We start from the raw sequence: 26,676 nt of genomic DNA, 5'->3' as shown, positions 1-26,676 counted from the left end.
AGTTACCAACAAAAACTAACAGTGTTTGTGTATATGTTTGTAAAGAACAGGTCAGTGTATGCTAGCAGTTTTTTTTTTTCTATAAAATAATTTAGTATTATAAATGTTTATAATTATTTGTCGATTAAAGTTTATAAGTGTCCAGAGACCTCCGTTATATCGTAAAGTCACTGTAACATGACAAGTGTTACTTTTATCAGCGCTGTTCGGGATGGACCAATCACAGATGTCGTTGATTCCTGGAAATGGGCTATTTGAATTTTACTTTATAATGTTTATAATAGCGTGTTTCCATTTGTATAGCAGATATCGACTCTAAAAATTATACACAGTATAAACGTTCTTAATAATGAATAATAATAATATCAAATCGTTCAGAGTGCGATTTGAACGCGGAGTCGTGCCTCCTGGCGGAACGGTCGCGTGCGTCTCATGGGAAGCGGTTATTAACTGGAAACATTTGTCGAGTTCACAGTGCAGTGTTGTCGACACTTGATACGTCTGGAAAATGTCTTGAAATTGATCAATTTATAAGCTGTCAGTCATTCCTCTAATGTTTTAGAGACGAACCACTAACTAGACACGCGCGAAGCTCAGAAGAAAGCGCGTTTGGTCTTGATTTTCTCCAGACACAGGTGAGTTTAGTGGAGTCATCTGGAAAGTTTTTGAGTTATTGTGATATGACTGTATTCGGACGTTATATTTGCTGTTTGGTGACTGACTTTGTGTGTTATTGGGTCCTCGTTTTGAATGTTTATTTCTAGCTGCTTCCGTTTCGTTTTTGCAGAAACTGGGAGGAAGTTCTCTTGGGCGTGTTTCAAATGTCCACTAGTTCTTCTTCTAATACACTAGCGGATTTGAGGAGGATCTGAGCATGTAGTTCATGCTATAATATTTTTATACTGTAATAATTTAAAAGTATTGTCACCTCCTTCAGGCTTTAATATTTGGTGTTTAAACGGGTGCATAAACACATAAAGAAATGGTAACTTTATTTGTAAAAGACTACAAATGGTTTTGGTTAACAGTAAGTTCTCTGACTATGTAATGTATGGGGGAAAACTATTACAAAGTTAAGTAAAAATGGACAAATATCGTATAACCCTTGTGAACTCTTTTAATATGTAACTTTTTTTGTAAAGGACAGTTTTAAATTGTGAACTTTACAGGTTCTGTAAGTGTTTACATTTTCACTGTATTTTTACAGATTCTTTAAATCACAGCTACCAGTTTTTTCTGTAAAAAACAAACAAAACAAACAGCATTTTTACATTGCACTTTTACATTGAAGGCATTTGTTGAACAGATGGTAAACATGAACTTTTACACATGCTTTTGTTTGTTTTTCAGGCTTGTGATGGTCAAACATGAGCGCTGAGCGGCAGAAGCGCAGAGAGGAGATTCAGAGAGCGCTGAGCTTCATCAAGTACGACAAACTATCAAACCCTGCAGCGAGAAATAAATACTAGATCGCTCTATTATTCTCGGACCAGATTGTTTAGATCCGTTGCCGATTAGGCCAGGAGAAAGAAGATTCACCAACTTGTTGTTTTTGTCAAAATGCTTTAACTCTGAACCATGTTTCATTAGATTGTGCTTGGTTTAATGCAGTGAAGAAACTTCTTCAACTCTATTCTATCAGCGAACACTTTTAGTGCTTCTCAACTGGCTGGCTGTGGCCCAAAAATGAGTTTTCGCTTTGTTTTGATAGTAGATTGTGTTGGCATCCAATCAAAGTGTTTTGGCACCAATTCATGCGTTATCGGGTCAAATTCAACTGTTGTCAACATGAGTGGATTGTGTGAAACAAGCCAGTCGAGAAGCACTGATCTACTCTCTCATTCTCCACTATTACTCTTATCATTTTGAGTGACTGTTTTTATCCGTGTCTACAGATGTTCGCTGCCTTATCCGGACCCTGCAGGCTATGAGGTTGGAGGATATTCTGCACACAAATGCTTATCTGAATGAAGACACATTCACAATATTTCACCATAGTATAGCTGAGTAAACTCACTCAGACATTTAGCATGCTGGTACTGTTATTATAGCTCTAAACAAATGTTAAAACGATTCATAATAAGCATTTGTTTGTTTCTTGTCCCTGTTGTAGGGGTTTGTGGTTCAGCTGGTGTGTGACCTCTTGGACGAGGGCAATGCCGCGTTTCGAGAGGGCGAGTGGACTCAGGCGCGGGGTCATTTCAGCGAGGGCGTAAACGTGTCTCTTTACGCTCAGGCCGAGGGGCTTCACGTCCCCGACGCCCTGCTGGAGAGTCTGTACATCAACCGCGCGGCCGCACATCAGAACATGGTGAGTGTACCTGTGTTTACTGACAAAACTGTGAACTTGACTTGGGCGCAAAGTTGGAATATTGCATAAAACATTTTACGAATTTACGTTCCATCCTGTGTTCAAGAGAACAAAATCGTCACTTCCTGGGAAATTGGTGCAGAATATCTGTAATAAAACTGAAAGTTGCTGCAATTGGGGAAGAAACTGTGGCTCTTTTTTCCTATGTTATAAATGAGTTGCGTCACAGAGCTGCAGACGAAATGCAGTGAACGCTGTCATGTTCTCTTGCGTTTGGATGCTGGTGTTTGAGGACGCAATCATGTCCCTCACTTCTGGGAGGAAATTAAAGGAACACTTCGACTTTTTCGATCCCCCAGAGTTAGATAAGTCCATACATACCTTTTTCATCTCCGTGCGTGCTGTAAGTCTGTCTGACGCACCCACCGCTAGCCTAGCTTAGCACAAAGACTGGATGTAAATGGCTACAGCTAGCATACTAATCCCAATAAGTGACAAAATAACGCCAACATTTTCCTATTTACATGTTGTGATTTGTATAGTCACAGTGTGTACAAATAACAAGGTCATGAAAAAGAGAGATGAAAAAGGTATGTATGAACTTATCTAACTCTGGGGGACACGGTGTATAAGCTAAAGTCCCAAAAAGTCGAAGTGTTCCTTTAAACCAAATTATTTTGATGACAGACTTTGGCTCAGGCATTTTAGAAAGACTGAACTAACATTTGTAATGCTGTTGGATGAGATCGTTCTGCTGGTTTGTCTGGTTATGATTGCTCTGCTATTATGTGGGCACATTTTTCTGATCACATGATTTGTTGAGATAAAGTCAAATATATATTTTTTTATTAAAAAAAAAGAAGAAATTCATAGTTTTTGCACGCCATCTTATCGGTAAAAAAATTATCCGCTTCAAAGTTTTTTTCACTTACATTTTTTAATGTGTTTTTTTAATGCAGTATCCCAAAATTTGCATAAAAATAGATGCCAGGGTCTCTAGACTCCGATTCGATCCTGATTTCTGCAGCTTTAGCTGTAAAGTTCCTGTTGGATGTTTTATATTTTATGTTGCATTATGAAAATATTGATTACTACTAGAAAATATTGATGACAAATGTTTGATTTATTTTAGTCTTGACACACTTTTTAATTTAAAGATGGTAAATAAAACATGCATAACAATTGCAATAAAATGAATATATCGCAAACTTACTAAATAAGATCAATATTAAAAAATAAATCAACATTAAAAAAAATCACAATAAAAATGTAATCTTTAAAATAAGTGATTTACACTTCATAGCAACTTCTTGATTCTTAATTCTCACAAATAAAGAAACTGTTAAAAACATGAATAAAAAGTGAAAGTAAACACTGTAACCAACAGTGCTCTCATTAATCTAGTGAGTCTGTGAGCTTCGAAGGGTATTTTTATTTGTCGTATAATCTATAAAGGTTCAGCCCTTTCGCCCAAGTATTCCCTGTTGCCTCTCGCCATGGGAAGAAATTAAAAGCACAAACAAGAGTTCAGTGTTCAAGCTTTTTCAGAGGTTTATTGTTCAGCTAGTGTATATAAACTCGACGGCAGGAATACATTAGCGTCAATAAGTCATGCGCTGGGAAGCCAGGAATGTTAAAGGAACCAGGCGAGGATATCTCCAGACATGGATAAGGAGCAAGGACGGCATGATAGCATGAAAAAGAGCGTATTGAGCATTTCCCAAGGTCACAGATCCCATTCTAACTCCAGCTAGACTGACTGAGGCCTTCACCAGACTGTCAGACGAGGGACACTATAAGAACCAGACAGATTTTGCAGGGTTGAGGACTTCTAGATGTGGTCAAAATCCTCCCACTCGTCTTTAAAGGTGAACTAAGTAACTTTTTTTACCTTAACTGAACAGCTTCGGAGTCATTGGAATGGTTATATTACTTATTTCGGGTTGAATGGTGGTCGTTTCGCACCCCCCTGGTGCCCGTGAGCGGAAAATACGCACTTGCAACTTTGAGCCGGCGGGCCGCCGGCCGCTGCGTCAGGAAGTCTCGCGTGATATCAGGTCTCGCGATGTAAACAATTGCTTTACGGCCAAAAGAAATCTGCTAAAATGCTGTCATTATTGCGCTCCCTCATGCTGTCCGAACCCGAATGAAGAAGACGTTTTAAAGAATGTCCCATCTGCTTTGATGTCGTTGATCTATAGCCTCTGGTGTCTGAGAATCACCAACGAGTTTTTACAACAGTGTTGTCAAATATCTATTCCGAAGCTGTGGGGGAGCTCTAGAGAGAAACCTGCGAGCAAAAAGCGAGAATACAGCGAAGAAATCCCAAAGCTACTGAGTGCTGCTTTAACGGGCTGTTTGTGCTCCATTTTAATGTTAGCCTGTTATATTAATGCACCTACTGTGAGAGTCTTTGTAGTTAAGTGGGTACTTGACCAACTCGTTCAAACTGAATTGTGAAATCTATGTCAACACTAGATCCAGTTAATCAAATGTGTCTTGCTCTGCCACGCTTCAGAAAAACTAACAGCTGGATTTGCGAGGTTCGTGGAATTATGTTTAAAGACTTGTTTAAAGGTACAATAAAAAAAAAAAAAAAAATCTGTAACAAAATGTAAATGAAGTGTACATGCTTCACTCGCCCGCGCGCGTCTCGTTTCTTATTGGTAAACAGAAAAGTTGCTTCGGTTACTTTGACGCTTGTAAGATCAGTCGTCACAACGAGAGAGAAATGTCAACATTTTTCTTTACTTTTTATTACTCAACTGGTGAGTAAGGTGTTTTATTGAACAGATAACCTGTCATATGTCTAACAGAAATCATTATAAAGCATCTATTGTGAAGATTGTTTCATTATGGTTGTTGTTGTGCTGGAATTTATTTTCAAGGAAGTGCCGTGTCTATTAATGGGTAAAGCTACAGTAATGTCTGTTGCTAGTCAGCTTGAGATCTTTCTAAACTGGTTTTTATTTCTTGCGTCTAATAGTGAATATTTTATGAGCAATAGGATAATCATATTCATCCACACAGTCACGCAGAGCCAAATCACAACCAAAAACATTGTTCTTCTGCAAAATGCGTGCAGTTTGGGGGGTTTTAACCACAAAAAAAAGCCAAAAGTTATATAATGTACCTTTGTAGTGTAACTTTAAATTATATTAATTCATATTTTCTGAATGCCGACAGTAAATGAGAAAGTATTATAGTGTGTGCATTTCTATTTTTAAAAATATAAAGAAAAAAAATACTAAATACTTAGTATTTAGCTAAAATACTTTGTTTTAAATGCCATTCCCCTTCTTTGTTTATCAGTTCTGTCTAATTATAAAACGGACAGTAAACCAGTGAAGACGGAGAACGGGAGCTCTTGCACACGCTGTCAAAATAAAAGCCAGCTTCCGACACTTATCGGCCTCACAGAAAAAATTCTAATATCGGCCGATATATCGGTCACGCACTGATGATCACCAATGAGTGTATAAGTGTGCTGTATTTTCTCTGTCAGGGTGAGTTTGACAGCGGGGTGAAGGACTGCGAGCGCGCGCTGGAGGTGTGTAAAGACAGCGCTAAAGCGTTATACCGTAAAGCCGTGTGTCTGAAGGAGTCTGGGAAACTGAGAGAGGCGTATGACTGCAGCGCTGCGTGTCTGCTGGCCTCACCGCAGGTAAACATCATCAACATACAGGGAAATGTTGCTGCTCATTAATGTGTATTTTAAAGGAATTTAGTGAACAACTAATAGTATTTACAATTATTTTAAATATGTAATATTATTCACAATTGTAATTATTATGTACAGTTATTTTATCTAGATTTTTACTGTATTTTATACTTTGCAAATATGTATTTTTAATCAAGGTTATTTATCCAATGGGGAAAAAAACTAAATGAAGCCATTTCACACTATTCAATAATCATTAAAAGGCCAAACATTATTATATTTATTGGTTTGTTTTTAATCTGTACAGCTCAACCCTTATTACTATTTGTACAATTAAACAAAATATATAAATGTGACATTTAAAGCTGTATGTCCCATTTTAAGAATTATTTAAAACATTTAGATTAGAATAAATAGACACAATTAATACACAGTGAATGAAAAAAAGTCTTATTTTTTTATTATATATTTTACATTTGTAATATTATTTAATATGCAATATTATTTACCATTTTAATTATGTACAATTATTCAACTACATCTTTACTGTATTTTATACTTTTAGTCCAATTTATGTTTCCAATGGGAAATAAAACACACTTAAACCATTTCATACTATTCAATATCACTAAAATGCCCAAAGTTATTATTTTTATGTATTTCTTTATTTTTGTAATCTATATTACTCAACCTCTTTTCATAGTTTAACTAAATGTATAAATGTGACATTTAAAGCAGCGTGTCACAAAAATTATTTGAAACATTTCAGACTAAATAGAGTAAATTAATACACCGTAGAAATAAATAAATACATGGTATTCAAAAACATTTAGCAATTTCAGAATGACAAATATTTAAGAATTTTTACTGAAACAAGCGGTTAACTGTCATAACTGGGAATATTATTTATTAAATATGTATATTAAGAACATTTTTAAAATCTAAATGCTTGTTTGGGAAAATCCGGAATGATTGTAAATCTCTAGGACATGTGTCTAATAAACAGATAAATGAACTTAATCTTCTGGAGCATTTTCTGTGTTTAGCTGCACATTAGTTAGTGTTCTTGTCAGGGTTTTCGGTATCTTTTTCAGGATCAGACGGTCAGTAATTTGTCCCAGGAAATCGCAGCCAGTCTAGGCCTGAAAAACAGAAAAGCGTACGTCAGTTCTCAGGTGAGTACCCAGAATTCCCTGCATGACATGTTTTGAAACGTTATGTTTCAGTGCAACAAGGAAATCTTTCATGAAGATAATTATATTATCGGACAGATTTATTTGCATAATATTTTCTCGTTATTATTCTGTCTCAGAGTGGGAAAGCGTCTGGATTTGAGGACGACGGGCTCGTGTCTCCACCTTCAGATGAGGCAGGACAACATTTTTAAACTCTAATCAGTATTGCATGAATTTTGATCTGTGCGTTGCAGCTCAGCTGAGTAGATTAAGACATTCTCCCTCTCTTGTGTTTTGTGTTTGTTTGCAGACATCATCCGTTGAGCTGGAGAAAGTGGCTGACTCTGCAGGTACTTAAAGAGACATTTATTATTACTCTGTGTGAAATGCAGGGAATGCAGCATGTTTTCCTGTAGCTCAGATAGTAAAGAGCAGCGCTAGATACACCAAGGTCTTTGGCTCAATCCCCAGAAAAAGCATGAGCTGATGAAATACTTTGAAGGCAATGCGAGTCGCTTTGGATAAAAGCGTCTGCCAAAAAGCATAAGGTTGACTTGCAATAGCTAACATTAACTAACAATGATGTTAGATTAGGACTAACAAAATCTATAGAGTTGTTGTTTAATGTTTATGTTTACTAGTGTTAACTTATGTTAACAAATGATGTGTAAATGCACACTACAGTTCCAAAAAAATTGAACTTTTACATTAATAACAGGAGAATAGATGAAGTGAAATGAAAAAATATTGTTCCTCCACCCAATAAAAAAAAATTGTAATAATTAAACAATGTAGAAAAGAGTATTATTAATAATAATAATAATAATAATAAAAATCTCAATACATAGTGTAATAAAAAGAATGTCAATCATAATGTCTCAAGCAGTGTTGGGGAAAGTTACTTTTAAAGTTATGCATTACAATATTGCGTTACTCCAAAAAAAAAAAGAAGTAACTATTTGCATTAGTAATGCGTTTACATTACTTTTGGGTTACTGGCTGGGCTTGCTGGTTTCTTTTTTCTTCTTCTATTTTTCTAAATATATTTTTGCCAAATGTTAAGACCCTTTCACATCAAAAGTAAAGTGAATACGCCTCAGGCTGAAGGAAATGCAGATTCACGCGTGTACAGAAGAGGGCGCCGCTCAAACAAACCTTTCAGCTTCTGCAATTCTGGATTAAAGAAGAATAGGATACAGAAGGGAGTCCAAGGCCCTGTCCCAAATGGCACACTCCGGACTTGTGGACTTCCTCAGAGTCCACACTTTGGTGACGTCATGTAGTGCAGACCTATAGGGCCCTTGGCGCGAGTCCACGAGGGCGCATTGAGAGGTATTTTTGGGACAGACTCGCTCGGCATGCCGGAAATAACGGTCTGGTTGTTGTTGGACAGGAGAAATCACATTTTTGCGCTCCGACGTCTTATCTGCATGTCCACTACACAGCCTAATTTTACAGTTCTATATTTTGATATTATGCATATCACCTGGGCATTAGACAATAGATAAATCATGCTTATTTAAATGATGTATACAGTTGTACATAATAATACATAATGTTCCATTTGAACTAAGATTACAATTTTAAAACATAATTTAAACATATTTTTTTCAATTTACAGGTTTCAATATTCATACTATGTTTACATATGACTCAGTAAAGCCCTGCCATTCGGTTCTATTTATTTAATGAATCATAATGCGATCGTATTATTAAACACGCTATTATTATGTTTGAGACATCAACCACTGGTCGATGACCATAATGTTTGTATAAACTGTAGGTAACAACTGGTAAAATGTACATTTAGGTCATAAAAACAGTAATATTTTCTTCACAGCCATGTCAACAATTATCCGTGAGTGAAATCTCCTCCCATCTGTTGTCTGATTGGCCTTTCGCAAGGATTCCTGGGTAGTTAAAGTGCGTGGAGCCTGCATCTATGCGGGCTTCGTGGAAGACCGCTTCAAGGGTACAAAGGGGGCGCTGCTGAGCACACTTCAGAGCGGTAACATGCTGAATGGGACGGCCTACGGACTCGTAGACTCAGCGAGCACGCGCAATTCAAGTCCACGAGACCGAAAGTCCGCATGAAGTGCGCCATTTGGGACAGGGCCCAACACTCTTATTTCTAAATCTAATATAAAGTCATTTTTGCTTATTAATATGGTTGAATTAGATCATTGAAGGTCAGCAGCAAAGACTTTGGTTAATAAAGTGAGATTAAATACCTAAAGTGTATTTATGTAATTGAATATAGTTAATTATAAAAGTTTTGCCTAAAATTCTGAGATTGCATTTGACTGTTTTTATTCAATTTGAGGATTACTGAATGTTTCTGTGCAAGTGAGACGAGTAAATACATGTTCACATTTAGTCTAGAACTAAACTAACCATCATATTTACACAGCGCACACACTTTATTTCTCTCAACATGGGGACAGGAGAGCTGTCGGTCAATAAATGTCAGTAACTAGTGTTACTTATTTGAAAAAGTAGCATAGATATTTTGTTATATAGATATTTGAAAACGTAATGCGTTACTTTACTAGTTACTTAAAAGTAATCTGATTATGTAACTCAGGTTACTAGTAATGAGTTACGCCCAACACTGGTCTCAAGTATACAAAATATGTTGGATCGTTAAGTACGCAAGTGTTGCTGTTGATTGTGTGTGTGGTCAGTATTGTCGTCTCCTCCTTGACAGTGGGTTCGTCTGAATGGCCGTCTCCTGTGTTACCGGCCCCGGTCCCCGTGAGCGACTCCCATGAGGCCCTGGGCCTGTCGGTGCCCGTGTCTCAGCCGCTGGAGGACAACGACCTGATGGGAGACGAGCTGGACCGTCTGCTGGACTGCATGTCCAAAGAGGAAGACACACCACAGGTGAGGGCACTGAATATGAATATGAAATGAAACCGTGTGTTTGTGAAACCGCTTATAGTTACCAGTTGAATCTTTCCTGTTTGGCACTCAGAGTGGAGTCGTTCCCACTGGCCTGGTGTGTTTCTCGTCTCGGTCTCCTCGTCTTCCTCCCGCGTTCTTCTCCTCCGTCGGGAGTCAGTTGAACACTCTGGACTCTTTCACTAAACCTGAGATGAACTCCTGCTCCACCCTGGACGCATTAGACTCCATCTGTTCGTCCACAGACGCTGTTTCCCTGCAGCGCCCTCTGGTGGTGGGAGGAGACGTGCTCGACTCGCTGTCTGAATTCAGTCTGCCAGGTCCATGATTACTGTATTACCTACTAGATATTTACTTGGTAACACTTTATTTTGATGTCCCCTTTCAGCACTCTGTTGACTAAAGGGCTTTTGCACCGCATAGTTCTAGGAACTTAGTTCTAGGATCTAGCCACCAGGATGGTTCCCCGAGAACTAATGGTTCCCATAGGAACGTTTCCCTGGTTGCATTCGCACGTTTGTTGTTCTGACCTTTATTTTGACAGCGCTGAAAACGCCAGTGCTCGCATTCTCAGTGTTCATTAGTTTACGATCTGTCTAACAGTTTTGTCTAATACGTTATTAGATAGAACTGTTATACATAGAAAGTAGACAGTAATGAAAAGTTATTAGCGTATGCCGTGTGGTTGATGTCCAGTGTTGCTGAGCAGAAATACATAATCATGTCTCACTCGGTCCCTTCAAAGTCTTGTTGGATTTTCTCCTCAGTGTAAAGGTTAAGAAGTCCATCTATCACTGTTTTCTATGTTCGTAGAGTTAGTTTCTGGAGTAAATATATAGGTTATAATCTGTGTGTTTACACAGCCTTTTTAAAAATGGCGGGTGCTGGTGTTTCGCTTGCGTTCGGCCAATCAGCGAACACTAACGTCACTGGTAGTTCCTATAGCGCTGGTTTAGGCCGACTCTGAAGTACGAGTAAATTAGTTCCTCCACAAGGAGTTCTTAGAACAAAAATCTTTCCTAGTTCCTGCGGTGCGAACACGCCAAAATCTGGGAACTTCCGTCAATAGTTCTAGGAACTATGAAAAGGTTCCTCCGGTGCGAAAGCCCCTTAAAAGTAACTTTGCAACTACATGTCAACTAACTCTCATTAGAGTATTAGTAGACTGTCTGATTAATATCTGCTAACTCTTCGTTTCATAGTTTATATTTAAAGTTTATATTTATAGTTAGCTAACTGCTAACCTTTCAGGGTTTGCGTTCTCGAGCCACCAGACACTGTTGTGCGAATGAGCGGCCGGAGCTTGTTCAGGGTTTTCTGTTTGAATGGTGTCGTGTAAGCGGCCCCTAAGATAATAACTAATGATATTTGCAATGGAAGTGAATCAATCAATCAAAACTAACTTTAGCTAGACAATAACTTTATCCTAGAGCTGCTATAAAGCCAAGACAATCTCTATTACTTTAATTTCCTATTATCACTGTAAAGCTGGTTTGAAAACAATCTATATTGTTAAAAGCGCTATATAGGTGATGACTTGACTATTGTGATGGATCTCCAACAGACATTCTACTGACTATAAGTAACTTTGCAACTAATACTACTAATACTCTAATGGGAGTTAGTACACATGTAGGTGCAACGTCACTTATAGTCAACAGAATGTGTTAAAGGGACCATCAAAATAAAGTGAAACCAGAAACTAGCAGTGTTGAGAGATTAAAATAATTTACCAAAGTTTATGCAAATAAATGACAAATAATTACATTTTGAGATTCCCAAAGTTTCAAGATCTTAATGTTTTTCTTCACCAATGAATTTGCATTTGTGATCGTTATATTCTTCAGCATTATCTACTTGATAAGAAATCTTGAACTTGAGAGACTTAGAAAAATTACATTCATATGACTTTTTGAGATTTGATTAATAACAGTTATTAAATTTCCTCTTATATCCAGATTTTTCAGAGACTGGGAACAAATAAATTAATTCTGCTGTGTGTTTATTTCTCTGTCAGGTGGGAAAGTCTGTCGTAGTTTTCTGCCGTCGGTCAAACTGACGAACTCTTCTCATATGGTGAGCGTGACGCCTCTGACTGCTGATGATATGAACGCATTAGAGCATCTGTTTAACCTGAGAGAGAGTTAATGTGTGTGTGTGTGTGTTACAGAGGAACGGTCACATGACCTCCACACTTTCCTGTCTGTCCAAGAACCCACTGGAACAAACACATGAATTTGCTCAAGCCTGCAGCAGCTGCTTCACTTCTACAGGTGATTCACATCTATCTATCTATCTATCTATCTATCTATCTATCTATCTATCTATCTATCTATCTGTTTTTCATCTATCTGTCCATCTATCTCTCTTTCATCTATCTATCCATCTCATCTGATTTCTCTCAACATGGGGACAAGAGAGCTATCAGATATTCTGTTAATTTAAAAGTAATGCTACTTGTTACTTGAAAGTAGTCCTATAACGTAACTCGCGTTCTCTGGCTTTACCTCGTGTGTCTGTGTGTCTCTCTCAGGTCCAGGTGTGCTGGATTTTGAGTTCAGGTCTGATGTGAACCACAGCTGTCAGAAGGATCTTCTGCTGTGCCGGCGAAGGGGCGGAGCTAACTCACCCTGGAGGCGGATCCGGCCCCGCCCAACTCGCAACAACTTCCAGGCCGCCTTCGTGCTCTGCAGAGGTGCGTCACGTTCAGTGATTAAATTAACTAGTACTGGCGATGTGACGTGAGGATATTTTCCCATCGGTTAATGATGCTGATTTGTGCTGCGACTCTCTCGTTCAGCTCACGATTTATTAAGCAGACACGTTCAGTTTTTAATTGTAGTGACTGTTCTCTAACTGAACTAAATGATTTTATTTTAAAAAAGTAGGGGGCGGTGCTGCGGTGGGCAAGTGATGTAACTTCAGTTGCTTCTGAACACCGTCACTATCGTAGCAAGCCTGACTAGTACCTTAATTAATGTGATTAAATCCTCCCTATGTGTGTGTGTGTGTGTGTGTGTAGAGGTGTTGGAGAGTCAGGTGTGTAAGTACGGTGAGGGCTGTACGTTTGCATATTGTCAAGAAGAGATTGACGTGTGGACGCAGGAGAGGCGGGGCTTACTGGTCCGAGAGCTGCTCTTCAATCCACTTGGAACCAATGAGAGACAAACACTCAGCGTCATCACACTCCTGAACACACACACGGGCATGTTCATGTTCCTCTGTGAGGTAACAACACACACACACAATTTGTGGTGAAAATTTTAACGATTCGATACCAGTCTTGAGATTTTTACTGCTGGATTTATTCCTCAGTTGAAAGAGTCTTAATGGGGTGTTACTGATATAAAGTGAGTGCTTTACACGGAAAGGATAAAAATAAATAAAAAATCATTAAATAATCATGAGAGATGCATAAGAAATAAAAATAACAATAATAATAATATATAAATAGTAATACAATTTTTATTAATTTATTTTAAATGTGTTAAAAATAAAAATAGGATTTATTTAGCTATAGTTTTTGTCCTTTAGATTTAGTCAAACAGTGCTTGTCAAATCCATTAATATTAGTCAGTTTTAAACTAACAAAAGCTAAAATTGCATCTAATTTTAGTCAATGAAAACATTTGTTTGACGAGAGTGCAAAATAAAACTAAATATTCAAAACGTTTATATATTAATTAAATCGTCATTTAAATGTGTATCAACACAAACATACTGTTTTGTTAAAACTTAATCTGTTGAAATAAGATATAATAACATTATTGACTATGAGTGGATTATTACAAACATTCTTGTTGATTCTAGATGTTCTTCTTCCCAAAAAAATGTGTTTGTTCATTATTAATATTTTGCCTTGTTTTGCTTGTCATATTTTGTCAACATCATGTTTTAACTAATGAATTTAAGTATTGTTGTGTGATTTTCATATAATCATTGACAAAATCCAAAAAACATTAATAACCACTTTAATGAAATTAGCACAGACCCTTATGTAGGACAAAACAGCTTTTTCTAGAGCACTTACACTTTGTATCATGTAAGTGACATCATTTTACACAGATAAATATTTATTTAGGTAAAACTAACTACTAATAAAAGTGGAAATAATGACGTGGTTCAGTGCTGTGGATGTTGAGTCGTGTGTTTCTAATGGCTAACGCTTCTCTGTTGTGATGCTGTCCTTCATCAGGCTTGTTTTGACTGTAAACCCAGAATGATCAGCAGACGCTGGAAGGAGAATCCAGCTGTGTGTGCCAATCTACAAACACAACATCAGTTCGACAAGAAGAAGTACGTGAGAACAACATCCATCCATCCATCCAGTGTTGTCAAAAAGTACCGACTTCGGTAACAAGTCGGTACTGAAATAAAAAAATGTGACGATACCAGCATTTCCCTCTAGCATTATGAGCGATGTTGAACAGATTGTTAAACACCTCTGATTGGCCACTGTGTTCACGCACTCAACATATATGTCTCTGATTGGCTACGTTGATCAACAATGACATCTTTGATGCTCTTCACCAAGCGCTTACATGGATACACACAGGAGCTTTTAAAAGCAGTGGATGTATTAGGGATCTGCTGATAGACTGGTATCGTCACATTTTGTTCAATTTATCTACCCATCTATCTATATATTTATCTCGTTCCATCCATCCATCCATCTACCCATCTATCTATCTATTGGTTTCATTATTGTTCCATCCATCCATCCGTGTGTAAATATTATAGATAAAGCATCTCTGTGTGTCTCTGTCTGTCAGGTGTTTGGTTCACGTGGTGAAGAGCAGCGCTGTGAGTTACAGTAAGATCCGAGCGCTGAGTCCTCACTGTCAGTTTGACGTGTGTCGTCATGAGCTCAGTCTGGGCTGTAAGAGGGAGGACGGCTGCTGCTTCGCTCACTCGCTCATCGAACTGCAGATCTGGATCCTGCAGAGAGACTCGGGTACACACACACACACACACACACACACACACACACACACACACACACACACACACACACTGGAGATCTCATATATACACACACACACACACATTAGAGACTCTAGTACACAAACACATACTGGAGATCTCATACACACACACAAAACACACACACATTAGAGACTCTAGTACACAAACACATACTGGAGATCTCATACACACACACACACACACACACACACACTCACTGGAGATCTCATAAACACACACACATTAGAGACTCTAGTACACAAACACATACTGGAGATCTCATACACACACACACACACACACACACACACACACACACACACACACACACTCACTGGAGATCTCATAAACACACACACATTAGAGACTCTAGTACACAAACACATACTGGACATCTCATACACACACACACACACACACACACATTAGAGACTCTGGTACTCAAACACATACTTGAGATTTCACACACACACACACACACACACACACACACACACACACACACACACACACACACACGTTTATGTTTTTATGTTTTATTGACGTTTCAGCATTATTACAATTGTCATAAAAAACTGAATTATTTTACTGTTACAATAAAACATAAATACTAAATAGACCAACAATTTAAAATAGAAAATAATTTTAGAGCAAATAGAGCCAAGGTTTAAATATACAAATTACCAATCTAAAATATTATAAACATGATCTGCATTTATTCATTCATCAATTTTCAACACAGTGTGTTGTGATGTTTGATATTGGCATTTTCTTTTGAGAGTTTAAAAATGAGTTTTTGCACAATAATGATTGACAGGATTGTGTTTTCTCTCTTTTTTCTGGCTAAATTTTTTATTGCTATGAATTCAAATTTTGTTTACAAGAGAATGGTAATATCTTAAAAAATACACACAAATTAATACTAATAAAAAATGACAATTAAGACATCAGTTATGTATGTAATAATAGAAAAGATATATATATATATCACAGTCTTTTTTCATTGACCCGTTCATGAAATGTTTTGCAGCGCTTGTATACCTGTATTTGCTGCTGAACAATTGTGATTCGGATCTCATTACCAGCTGTGAACCGGCCCAAGTAGTTCAGAATAAATGACTGTTTAAATAGATGTTTTATGTTTGAGGTGCTGCATTACATCAGATAAACTCACCAAACTTCATCTCTCTGTGTTTAGGAATCAGCCATGAAGAGATCGTGCAGGAGTCCAAAAAACACTGGAACAAACAGCGTGTGAGTCTCTTCTCAATTATTACATAATGTTAATATAATCTCAAAGTATTTATTAAATAATTATCATTATTTATTCAGCCTGGTGCTGTTCTAAAGTTGTATGAGGAAATGTTCTTCTCGTGCTTGTCAAAACATGTTTATTAGATTTTAATTTAGATTAGTAATTTGTGCTTTTAAAATGTTGCTCTATTTTATTTTTGGTCTTTTATTATTGATGTTTCATTATAACAACTAAATAATTCAGTGTTTTAATGACAATTTCAGGGTTCCCGCGGGGTCTTAAAAAGTCTAAAATTCTAAACTTTAAATTTAAGGCCTTAAAACGTCTTAAAAACAGCCAGATTTTCATCCGCGGTCTTAAATTTCATTTAGTAAGGTCTTAAAAAGGGTTTACCCTCGTTTATTTCCAGAAACGCTGGCCGCAGAAAGTTATTACAAAGTAGCAAAAAAGTATCGAGTCGTAGCCTACAAAGCGGAGCTCTAGTGCAGGGTTCTCCAACACGCCGCTCGCGGCCTGATTGGAGGTCGCTCGCCAAGAGCCCGTTCACATATCGCGTCTTTTGCGCGCTCAAGTTTGTTCAAATGTAGGCGTGCGGTAAGCGTGCTCATAACTGAAGCAATAACGCACTCGTTTTTTCCAGGCACTGTCTGAAAGCTCAGTCAACAGGAAGGATGGGGGGGCACCCAAACACTACGGGTGTTTTTCTCTTCTCCGTTAAAGGGGTCATATAATGCCATTTTTGTACAAGCTAATATGATTCTTTAGGGTCTAAATTAAAAGTTTGTAATATACTTTAATTAAAAATTCTCATTAGTATTGTAAGAAAACACTAATTTTACCTGGTCAAAAACAGCTCTGTTTTCAGCACGCCGTTTCAGTGCATGTGTCTTTAAATGATAATGAGCTTTGCTCACCCCGCCCCTCTGTTCTGTGCGTACACCGTTTGTAACACAATAACCACGCGTTGTTCATTATAAACGTGGGATTATGAATTATATTGAGAACGTCGTACATAGAAAACATGCTGTAATGTACCCTGAGTGTAAACCTTAGATGCAGTGAAGCCTGCAGCAAGGTTTGCAAATTTCGCAAAGATTAATATAAATACTAATATAAAGGTTAATAAAACATTACACTCACATCTTCTGGAGGTTCAGCAGTAACACGTTGGTACCGATCCGTTTTTTCTAGTTTGTAAAGCTGTCTGGTGTGAAATGATTCGCGTAAACATGAAAGCATGGACGGGAATCCCCGTGAGGGAATCCCCGCGTCAATCCTTTGGGCATATCGCTTCAAAAACAAAACTCAGCCACTGCATCTATAACGGCTCAGATTTAGGAACATCCAAATGACTGCTGTGTTCCTTATTACATCTAAGAACAGAACACCACAATCGTGTAGACGCCATTCTACTCCAGCATATCAACAATGGCGGACTACTATGACGACGGCTGTCACAGCTTGCTCAGGGCGGGTCTTGTGTTGAAGCACGGCTGTCAATCACAATCGCGGGAGGGGCGTACGATCTTATGACGTCACAATATCGAACGGCTTGATTTCATAGATGGTCAAACATATAAGGAGATTAAAACAAAACCACTGGATGGATTTTAATCATGATAGGATGGTTGTGTACAGGCACTGCCAACAGACATTTCAGTGCAATCAACTTGTAAAAGTGCATGTACCATTATATGACCCCTTTAATAAATCTTCTAGCAGAGCTACAGCAAGCGTTTCTCGCCGGTGGAAATCCATTAGCCACTAAAACTTATTTTTCTTTGTCATTGTGGAGAGTGCAGTGCATGGTTGCATAGCAATGACAGATGCCACGGGAAAATCGGACCGAATTTTACTATTAATAATGAAAGATAAGCTAAAGTGCATTGTAAATGTCAGTAATTTATCTTTTTTGACTCATTCTTTTTATAAAAAATAATTTAAAGTCTGAAATATGTGAGGTTTATCTTTTTATAAAACTGTTTTTGTCAAACCTTTATTTTAACTTGTACATGTTAGTATGCAAGACATTTTAAAAATGTTCATTTTTAATGGTATTATTTTAATGTTTATGTAAACAAAAAGTGCATATTGATGCTAAATTTATTTGTTATTTGCTGGTTTTCGACATAAAACTTGGTGAATTGATTTCATTGTGTAGTATTAATACTTTTTGAACAGGATTCTGTGATAACCATGATCATTTTTGTCACTAATCATGAAATTAAATGTTCATGCCATTTCATCTTTAGTTATGATCAACTAAAATCAACTAATTATGTGTTTTTGACAGTATAGTATGCAAAGTACAATTTTCTATAAAAAAATGATATCTGATTCTGTTCTTTTCTCTGACATGCATTGTTGGGTGTGGAAGGTTACTAATGTGATTTATCTGTAAATTAAATTAATGCTTTTTCAATTACTGAATTCATTGAAATAAAATGAATTCTTTGATTTGAATTTTCATTTGGTAATGCGTCGTGTAGGTCTTAAATTTCAATCTTTATGGTCTTAAAATGTCTTAAAAAGGTCTTAAATTTGACTTACTGAAACCTGCAAGAACCCTGAATTTTCCTTAAAGGTGCAGTGTGTAATGTTTAGTGGCATCTAGTGGTGAGGTTGTGAATTGCACCCAACAGAAGTTACGGTGGCCGACAGGAAGTGATGTCATCGTCTGAGACAGCAGAGAGTAGCCAGTTCAGCAATGAGGTTTCTTTACAAAGATACATTAAGAAATTAGGTTTATTTAATTAGTCAGTAAAACGATATGTTATTGTGAATATTATTGTTACTTGTTCATCATTGTGTCAGTGTTTATCCGCTGACTTTAGCTTTAGCTTCTTTGCATGAAGAACAACATAGTGATGAAACGTGTTTGTCCGTTCAGGGCCACTGTAGAAACATGTCGATGTAAGGGGACAGCACTAATTAGTACATGCATAGATTGAGTCATAATGCATGTAGTGATCGACTCTTTCTGTCTCTTCATCAGCCTGTGATTGTGGCTTCACGATCACCAAACAAAATCAGTGCTGCCAAATCAAAAAGTCCAATCAGAGCAGAGCAAACGAATGGGAAGGTGCAGGGAACAGGAAGTGGTGACACAGCTGAGGTCAAAGGTCACGAGCTGGAGCTGATGCTGAAGTTCGTGTGCGGTCAGTGCTGGAGAGACGGGCTGGTCAGCGAACCGGACCGAGCGCTGAAGTACTGCACCGCTAAAGCCCGACACAGGTGCAGACGGACACACACGCACAGACGCCACACCTGAACACACCCCACCCGTCTCACTCTCTTCCTCTGTCTGTCTCTCTTCAGCTGGACCAAAGACAGGAGGGTTTTACTGGTCAAGTCTCACGAGAGGAAGAAGTGGGTCTCAGTGCGACCTGTGCCCTATGCCAAGACCTTTCCTCAGCAATACGACGTGAGTGAAAACAAGTCCTTTACTCTGTTTGATGCACAGATGAGATGAGGTTGGTTGACCTGCTGGACTCTGTACTATTCTCTATATGATATACTTGTACTAGGGCTGACCCCTAATAGTCGACTTACCGTTAGATGACTTAAAGAGGCTTAGTCGACCAACATTTTATTAGTCGAAAAAAAAAAAACTTGAAAAAGTGGCAAAATCACGCAGACTGTAACAGAACGATCGTTAACGGCATGAAATCCAAACATTCGTCTATCATTTATTGACCTCAAATATATCACTTGAAACATGTATGTAACAGCACTTTACAAGTCTGCTCGCTCTAATGTTAACCTAGACGAATGTGCGCTGTTATTCGGCGTGTGTGGAGAGCGCGCAGATAAGAGTAATGCAAACTGTAAAGGGTCTACTTTTATTTTTGTAAACTCACAATTACAACAAAACGTTGTGCTTTTGTAAAATAATGGCGCTTTCTGTCGATTCGGTCTTGAACTTGAGCGCATCACATAAATGAACCGAAACTCAGTGTATACTTGCCTCACAGACATGAGAATTATATCTATAGAAAGCTTGAATTTTTTACATTTGAATGAACAGATTCAAATGGATAATAAATATTCTCCAATTACGAATCCGTATGAAATGTGCATATGTGTGCGTCCACTACAGCGGAGATGACAAGTCGGCATCGTTGACTTCATCTCTGCAGCCCAAAACACAGAAAACATTACCAATAAATTATTCAAATGTTTAGTCAGTCTCATTCTGTTTTTTTTCACGACACATTCATAATCACTACGTTTGCCGGCGCTCTGTGGCAAGCTTTATGTTTGAATTTGTGCACTGATTACGCTATATGTATTTTATATAGGCAATTAAAGGCACATTATTATGATCTATGGCTTGTTAATATAAATGCGCGATTAGTTGACTAATGGCTTAAATGAATGACTACTAGTCGACTAGAAAATCTTTAGTCAAGGGCAGCCCTACTGTTATAGACTCATAGTATGGAGGACCTTATTATTACTCAAGGAAAACTAGTGAAATACCAAGTCTAACAGTCAATCTATCATATTTAATAAGGCTGCTGATCCTGTGAGCTCTTGGCGTCTAACACTGAATGTTTCCCCACAGATCTGCATCCATGTGCTGAAGCAGCGTAAATGTCATTACATCGGGAACTGTTCTTTCGCTCACAGTCAGGAGGAGAAGGAGCTGTGGACGTACATGAAGAACAACAGCTGTGAGCGTCAAACCAAACACGCAGTCAACACTGATGTTTATTCATGCGCTGAAGCTCAATTCACACACTATCCGTCCTGTGTAGTGTAGGATAGATGTGTGTTCCCCTGTGAAGGCCTCCTTCCCTTTACCTCTGTACAGATAAAACGTTGTCGGGATAATTCACATGGCTACGCGGAAGCGATAAATAATTCTTTAGTATACATTTTTAAGGCCAGACAAGTATTTTGTCGAGGGTTGGTATGTAGAGAAGGACTACACGCCTGTGCACATATATATTCAAGCGCGCCTACCTATAGACTGAACACGTGATGCGCATGTGCACGCCGTCAGTGTTTTCGCGGGTTTGTGTTTCTGAGGTTTGTGCAGAGATAACCTTTTTTTTTTCAAAATCTATCAAGGCTTGCACCTTGGAACCTATTTCAGGGTTTGCGTTCGCGAGCCACCAGGCACTGTTGTTGTGCCAATGAGCGGAATAAATTGGTTCTGGCAATTTTCCAGTAAGGGAAGTTGTAACATTACCAGTAAATTACCAGTAAGAGATCACGTGTGAACACAGAATGAAGATTATCGGGATGCGCTAATCACGTACAAGGTCAGAACACGCTGATACCAGAAGTCATAATCATAAAGTTCTTACGGAGATGATGTGATTACTCAGCGCTGTTTACAGTAAGCTTTGTTATCGTGTTTCTTTGTAAATATGCATTAGATGATCGTCGTTGACCGTTGCACCACGTCTCGCAGCTTTTTCAGCTGCCTTTTCCATTCATCAGCGCTGCGGCTTTGCATTTGGATACTGTTATGCACGTCTCGTGTTTTGTCCTGTTTGATCATCCCCTTATGTCTGTCACTCAAACCTAAATTTCTTTTGTCAAATTAAGCAGATAGTGAAACTAAAGCACTCCTAGGGTTGGGTATCGTTTGAATTTGAACGATTCCGATTCCGATTCCTTGTTTCGATTCCGGTTCCTAACGATTCTCGATTCCGATTCTTTTAAGAGGCAGGGTCAAAAAAGTTTAGATCAATTTTAATTCTATGAACTTTTTACTTTTTATGAAATTTACTATGAATTTCTCACAGGGCTGTTTTCAACTACAATATAAATATCAAATCTATTTTAAACAACTTTTTTATGACATTTTAAATGAGCTAGCTAACCAACGGTCTTTCTGAAGGAAATAGTCTGACCTTCTCCATCAATTGAAATATAAAAAAAATTGCATCACAATAAGTGTATTGTATTGTATGTGATTGTCACTAACATTTTAGTAACTAAACTGAATTTTATTAGGTTTAGTGACAACATGTTACAATGTTTACATGGTACAATTTCTGGTAAGCTACGCTTTTTTATTATTTCATTTCAATTCAGTTATTGTGATTTGATTTAATATTGACTCATTTGGATAAATATTAGGTACTCAAGATAGCCGTTAATTTTTCTCAAGAAAAAAACAACTCACCTAATGCTGTAAACATACAGAGAGCCCTATCAACTGGCAGTATTATTTAAGGTTAAAAATAACTCAAATTAAATATAATGCGTTTTTTATTTATTTATTATAATAACAACTTTATTTAATGATATAAGTACAAATATAATAAATATGTAATATAGTACACATATTTAGAAAAATACTCTCTATAGCTCTTTTTTTCTTGCCAACTATGTGCTATAGCGATAGCCTATATGTTCATTAAATGGGTTTCCTGAGGTAAAAATGGCATCATTGTTCTCCAGCTATGTTATTGACCTCTTCACGCTGATAAAAAACACTGATTGATCGATATTATATATGAGGAATATACAGTTAGGTAAGTTGTAGCCTAGGCTACTGTATCTTTCAACAGTGTTCGTGTTTTTTTACTATTAGCTGCTAGTCGAGATGATCGGTTCACGTGCGCTAGGGATCTGTCACGTCACATTTACAAGCGCCAAAACGGTATTTATTGTTTGAATTTCGTAATAAAATTGACAGAATCTGAGAGCTGAGATTTTTTTGTATATCATAAAGTAACTGCTCTGTCTAGTCTGTCGGTCTCCGTGTCCTCTTTGCTTCACGATTTTTATTGTGCGTGAGAAAATGGATGTGTGGTGTGAGAACGTGTGAGAAGTGTCAATTGCGTGTGTCTCACGGTAAATGCGTGAAAGTTGGCAGCTCGTAAATGTGTTTTCATGAATATATATATTTTTTTTACGTTTGCCGGCATCGCGCGCAGTTTTCAAACGGACGAGCAGAGGACGAGAGAATAATAGTTGCAACTTGCAAGATACCGAAGAATAAGAAAACATCATGCACGTTTTTAAGGTTTAACGTCAGGGTTGTTTGCTCTGAATACATTTTATGAGACGCTGTGTGAGTTAATAAGGCAACTCACACAGCGTCTCATAAAATGTGTCGGTTCGCAGTTTAGCATAACAATCAATATACGCTTACACCTGTGCTAGTACACGCATTTACCATGCCGTGTGTACGTTACAAATGTTTAACTAAAGTGTCAGCGAGTTAACATTTGGCAGTTTGAAATCGATTATGTAGTTACTTCAGTTCAGAATAGGGCTAGAAATGACTTAGACAGCGGTTTCTTCTTCCGGTCGGCGGACTATGAATCGAAACTAGGAATCGAAATTTAAACTTTTGAACGATTCCGGGAAAATCGCAAAGCTAGTCCCGGTTCCAATCGATACTCGATACTCGATACCCAAGCCTAAGCACTCCTCATGCGGGTGATTGAATAAAACCGTACGGTGTTTAAAGGTCATATTACAACGATATTATTGCAATACTCCAAGACATATGATAAAAGGTTGGTAAAATGATGATTAAAATGCTAAATTTGATATTACATTGTGTGTGTAAATGAATAGGATTGAACTAGCTAAACCCAAAGCACAGGACAATAGAGACACCAGAATTACAATATCCATGATTCTGAAGCTGAAAATACAGAATTATTTTAGACGAGAATTATTTTATGCTTTACTCTGTCACTGACTAGTGACTAGATATATTAAAAATCATATAGGCCACTTTTTACTGGTTACGTAAGACATTTGGCATTATCAGAAGCCACAAATATTCCCCCATTGCATTATTATACATTATATTCAACATTATATACAGTAGTTTAATGTAGTGCTGACACTAAAACTCTGAAAACGTCTTATTTTTTCTCAAGTCATTTTTATTTTGGGTGAACTATACACAATACAGATTGTCACTATCCATGATACATATTGTTGAATTTTTGTATTGCGATAAATTGTGACATAATATATTGTTACACCCCTAGTGTTTACCAGTAAAGTCATTATGGTAACTTTATGGTAATTTACTGGGATTGCTGTGTGAAAGGGGCTATAGTCTGAATGACTGATTGGTTTAATTGAGTTCACATGCTCTCCGCTGCAGTCACAGACGTCCAGCAGGTGTTTGACGTCTGGCTGTCCAATCAGAACAGAGCGTCAGATGGCACCTCGCCGCCTCAGCCAATAGAAGAGAAGCAGATCACCATGCCGACAGACTTTGCAGAACTCATGGTATGTGTTTACTCTTGCCGTTCTCATGTTTACTGTCCTCCACGTGTGCTAATGGAGTGTGTTTGTTGGTGTAGCAGGACAGTTTCTACTGCCCTCTGTGTGGGAAACACAGTAACAGCGATCGGCAGTGGCAGCAACACATCTCCTCAGAGAAACACAAGCTCAGGGTGTTTAGCGGAGAGGGAGAGGACGAGAGTCTGACCTGGTCCTATCGCTTCCCTGGACCCTGTTTCTCCATCTGTCCCAGGTACACCATCATCAGTCTTCATCAAGTCAGTGAACATCATCAAGAGTTCCTCAAACTGGTCAGAGTAAACCAGCTCCCCTCATCTGTCATTAGTTTGAATAACCAAACTATTCAAAGTAAGGACAGAATATTACTTTGAATATTCAATATTGATAGTGAATTCATATTAATTGTGACTCATGGTACGTTTACACAACAACGATACGCTTAAAACGGAGAAGTTTTTCCTTTAAGGTTTTTCCGTGTATAGACGACACCGTTGTCAAAACGATCCCCATTCACATGGATCTGCGAAAACGACTAAAAACGCTGTATTCTGCTGCCAGGCCAGTAGATGGCGATGAAACACTATAGACTGAACGCGTAATACGCATGTGCATGATGTCATCGTCTTCAGAGATTCGCGTTTTTACCGTTTTCACAAACTTGCACTTTGAAACCCGTTTTCAAAACGTTCCGTTCCAAAACACCGTTGTCGTGATAACGAACGGCCAAAACGCATACAAAGTTTTACGTTTTTAGTTGAGAATGGTGTCGCAGCCCCTCAGTCACGTGTCGTCTGATCAGTGAAGGTGGTTTTTAACAGCTGTCATTAGCAGTGATCTTTGTCCTCATTAGCAGTGATCTTTGTCCTCATTGGCGGTTGTGTTTGATTGACAGGTCTGATGATGGTTGTGCTGATGGCATGAGTTGTGACTTCGCTCACAGCGAGGAGGAGCTTCAGGAGTGGCACAAACGGAGGGATTTTCTGCGCTGGACGTTGGACAAAGCCAGAGCCGACAAGCTGATTTCTCCAGATGACAATAACTTTGGGATTTACAACTTCCTGCTTCAGAAATAAACAAACAAGCTCACATGTGTACTGTGTCTGAGAGTTACTGCAGGTCCTGATGAGTGTTCACATGTTTTAATGAACGGATCTCTTACTTCATGTTGCTTAAGTAGAGAATCTCTGCTGAGAAACAGCTTGGATGCAGTTCAATACATTAGTTTGACTCTGGAGTGAATCTGGATCTTTTGAACTGCTGTTGGTTATGTTCATTCTGTTCATACACTGAATAAACGTTTCATCTGTTAGACAGCGATCAGGACACTTTGTCTTTCAGCTGTTGATCTGCATGCAGGATTTGTCCAGGACTTCAATAAGATGAGCACAGAAGTGTTATTTTTGTAAGTTTGTTTTATTCTTGCGTTAATTCACTGTTTACGCAAGAAAATTAAACGGTAAACATTTTGATCACTGTATTATGTTATAAACATTATTTTATGAATTATGTTTAATTGTTTAAGTATCTGTTTTTATTTGAATAAATGAATGGAATGTTTGTCTTCTCTTGTTCTCTTTTCTGAACCCAATAATTCACGTTCGTAATTGATGTGAATCAAGGGAAATGGGTCTTTATTATTTATCGGAAATCTTGTCACGTGTTTCGAATATAGTTTAAAATGTATTATTCATGTGCAGGAAAAGTGAGTGTTACAAGCACAAGATTATTAAAAGTTAGTGATTATGGTTTGTGAGGTAAAATTGTCACATGGTTTATATGAAGGGTCATATATTTCCAAGCACGCGGGTCTGAGGTGTTTGATTTTATGTAAACTTCATGTTTTTAGTTGAGATTCTGCATTCTTGTCAGAATTAATTAAGTGATTTGCTTCAGAAGCCTAATTATTGAGTGATTTTACTTTGAATGACATCCAGCAAGTTTTCAAAATGTTCTTGCTCTAGAAGGTTGAGAAGTACCAGATTCCATTACTCAAGGTAATTATACTTATGATTAATTTACTACATTTACTAATTCATTTACTACAAACAATTTACCTAAGTAAATGAATAAATGTTGTCATAGCTCTATTATTTCTGTTGAGATTATCAGACGTGGAGATTATATTGATATGAATATACCTTAATTGCAAATATCTGCCAGCAAGGACAATTTG

General features: G+C 37.8%; 1 protein-coding gene across 4 annotated transcripts; it reads left to right on the top strand.

The window, feature by feature from the left end:
- Positions 1-390: 390 nt before the first annotated feature.
- On the top strand, positions 391-26,060 carry zc3h7ba (zinc finger CCCH-type containing 7Ba). 4 transcript variants are annotated; one of them, XM_082140710.1, is made up of 23 exons: positions 391-635; positions 1,351-1,426; positions 1,896-1,932; positions 2,114-2,311; positions 5,817-5,975; positions 7,067-7,147; positions 7,285-7,341; positions 7,458-7,497; positions 9,855-10,030; positions 10,122-10,368; positions 12,066-12,124; positions 12,222-12,321; positions 12,582-12,743; positions 13,071-13,276; positions 14,244-14,344; positions 14,821-15,002; positions 16,212-16,267; positions 19,264-19,502; positions 19,587-19,692; positions 20,836-20,944; positions 24,361-24,488; positions 24,563-24,735; positions 25,396-26,060. In XM_082140710.1, exons 2-23 carry the CDS (start codon positions 1,368-1,370, stop codon positions 25,574-25,576), a joined length of 2,856 nt encoding a protein of 951 aa, XP_081996836.1. In that variant the 5' UTR covers positions 391-635; positions 1,351-1,367; the 3' UTR covers positions 25,577-26,060. The 4 variants fall into 4 exon arrangements, with proteins under 4 accessions (XP_081996836.1, XP_081996837.1, XP_081996835.1 ...); XM_082140711.1 differs by having other exon boundaries at positions 12,219-12,321; positions 24,566-24,735; XM_082140709.1 differs by having other exon boundaries at positions 392-635; positions 12,219-12,321.
- Positions 26,061-26,676: the final 616 nt, after the last annotated feature.

This window comes from Leuciscus leuciscus (assembly GCF_965113295.1).
Source record: "Leuciscus leuciscus genome assembly, chromosome: 1".
NCBI classification, from domain to species: domain Eukaryota; kingdom Metazoa; phylum Chordata; class Actinopteri; order Cypriniformes; family Leuciscidae; genus Leuciscus; species Leuciscus leuciscus.
The sequence above is the reverse complement of the archived record's forward strand: the minus strand, read 5'-3'. Positions and strand labels throughout refer to the sequence as shown.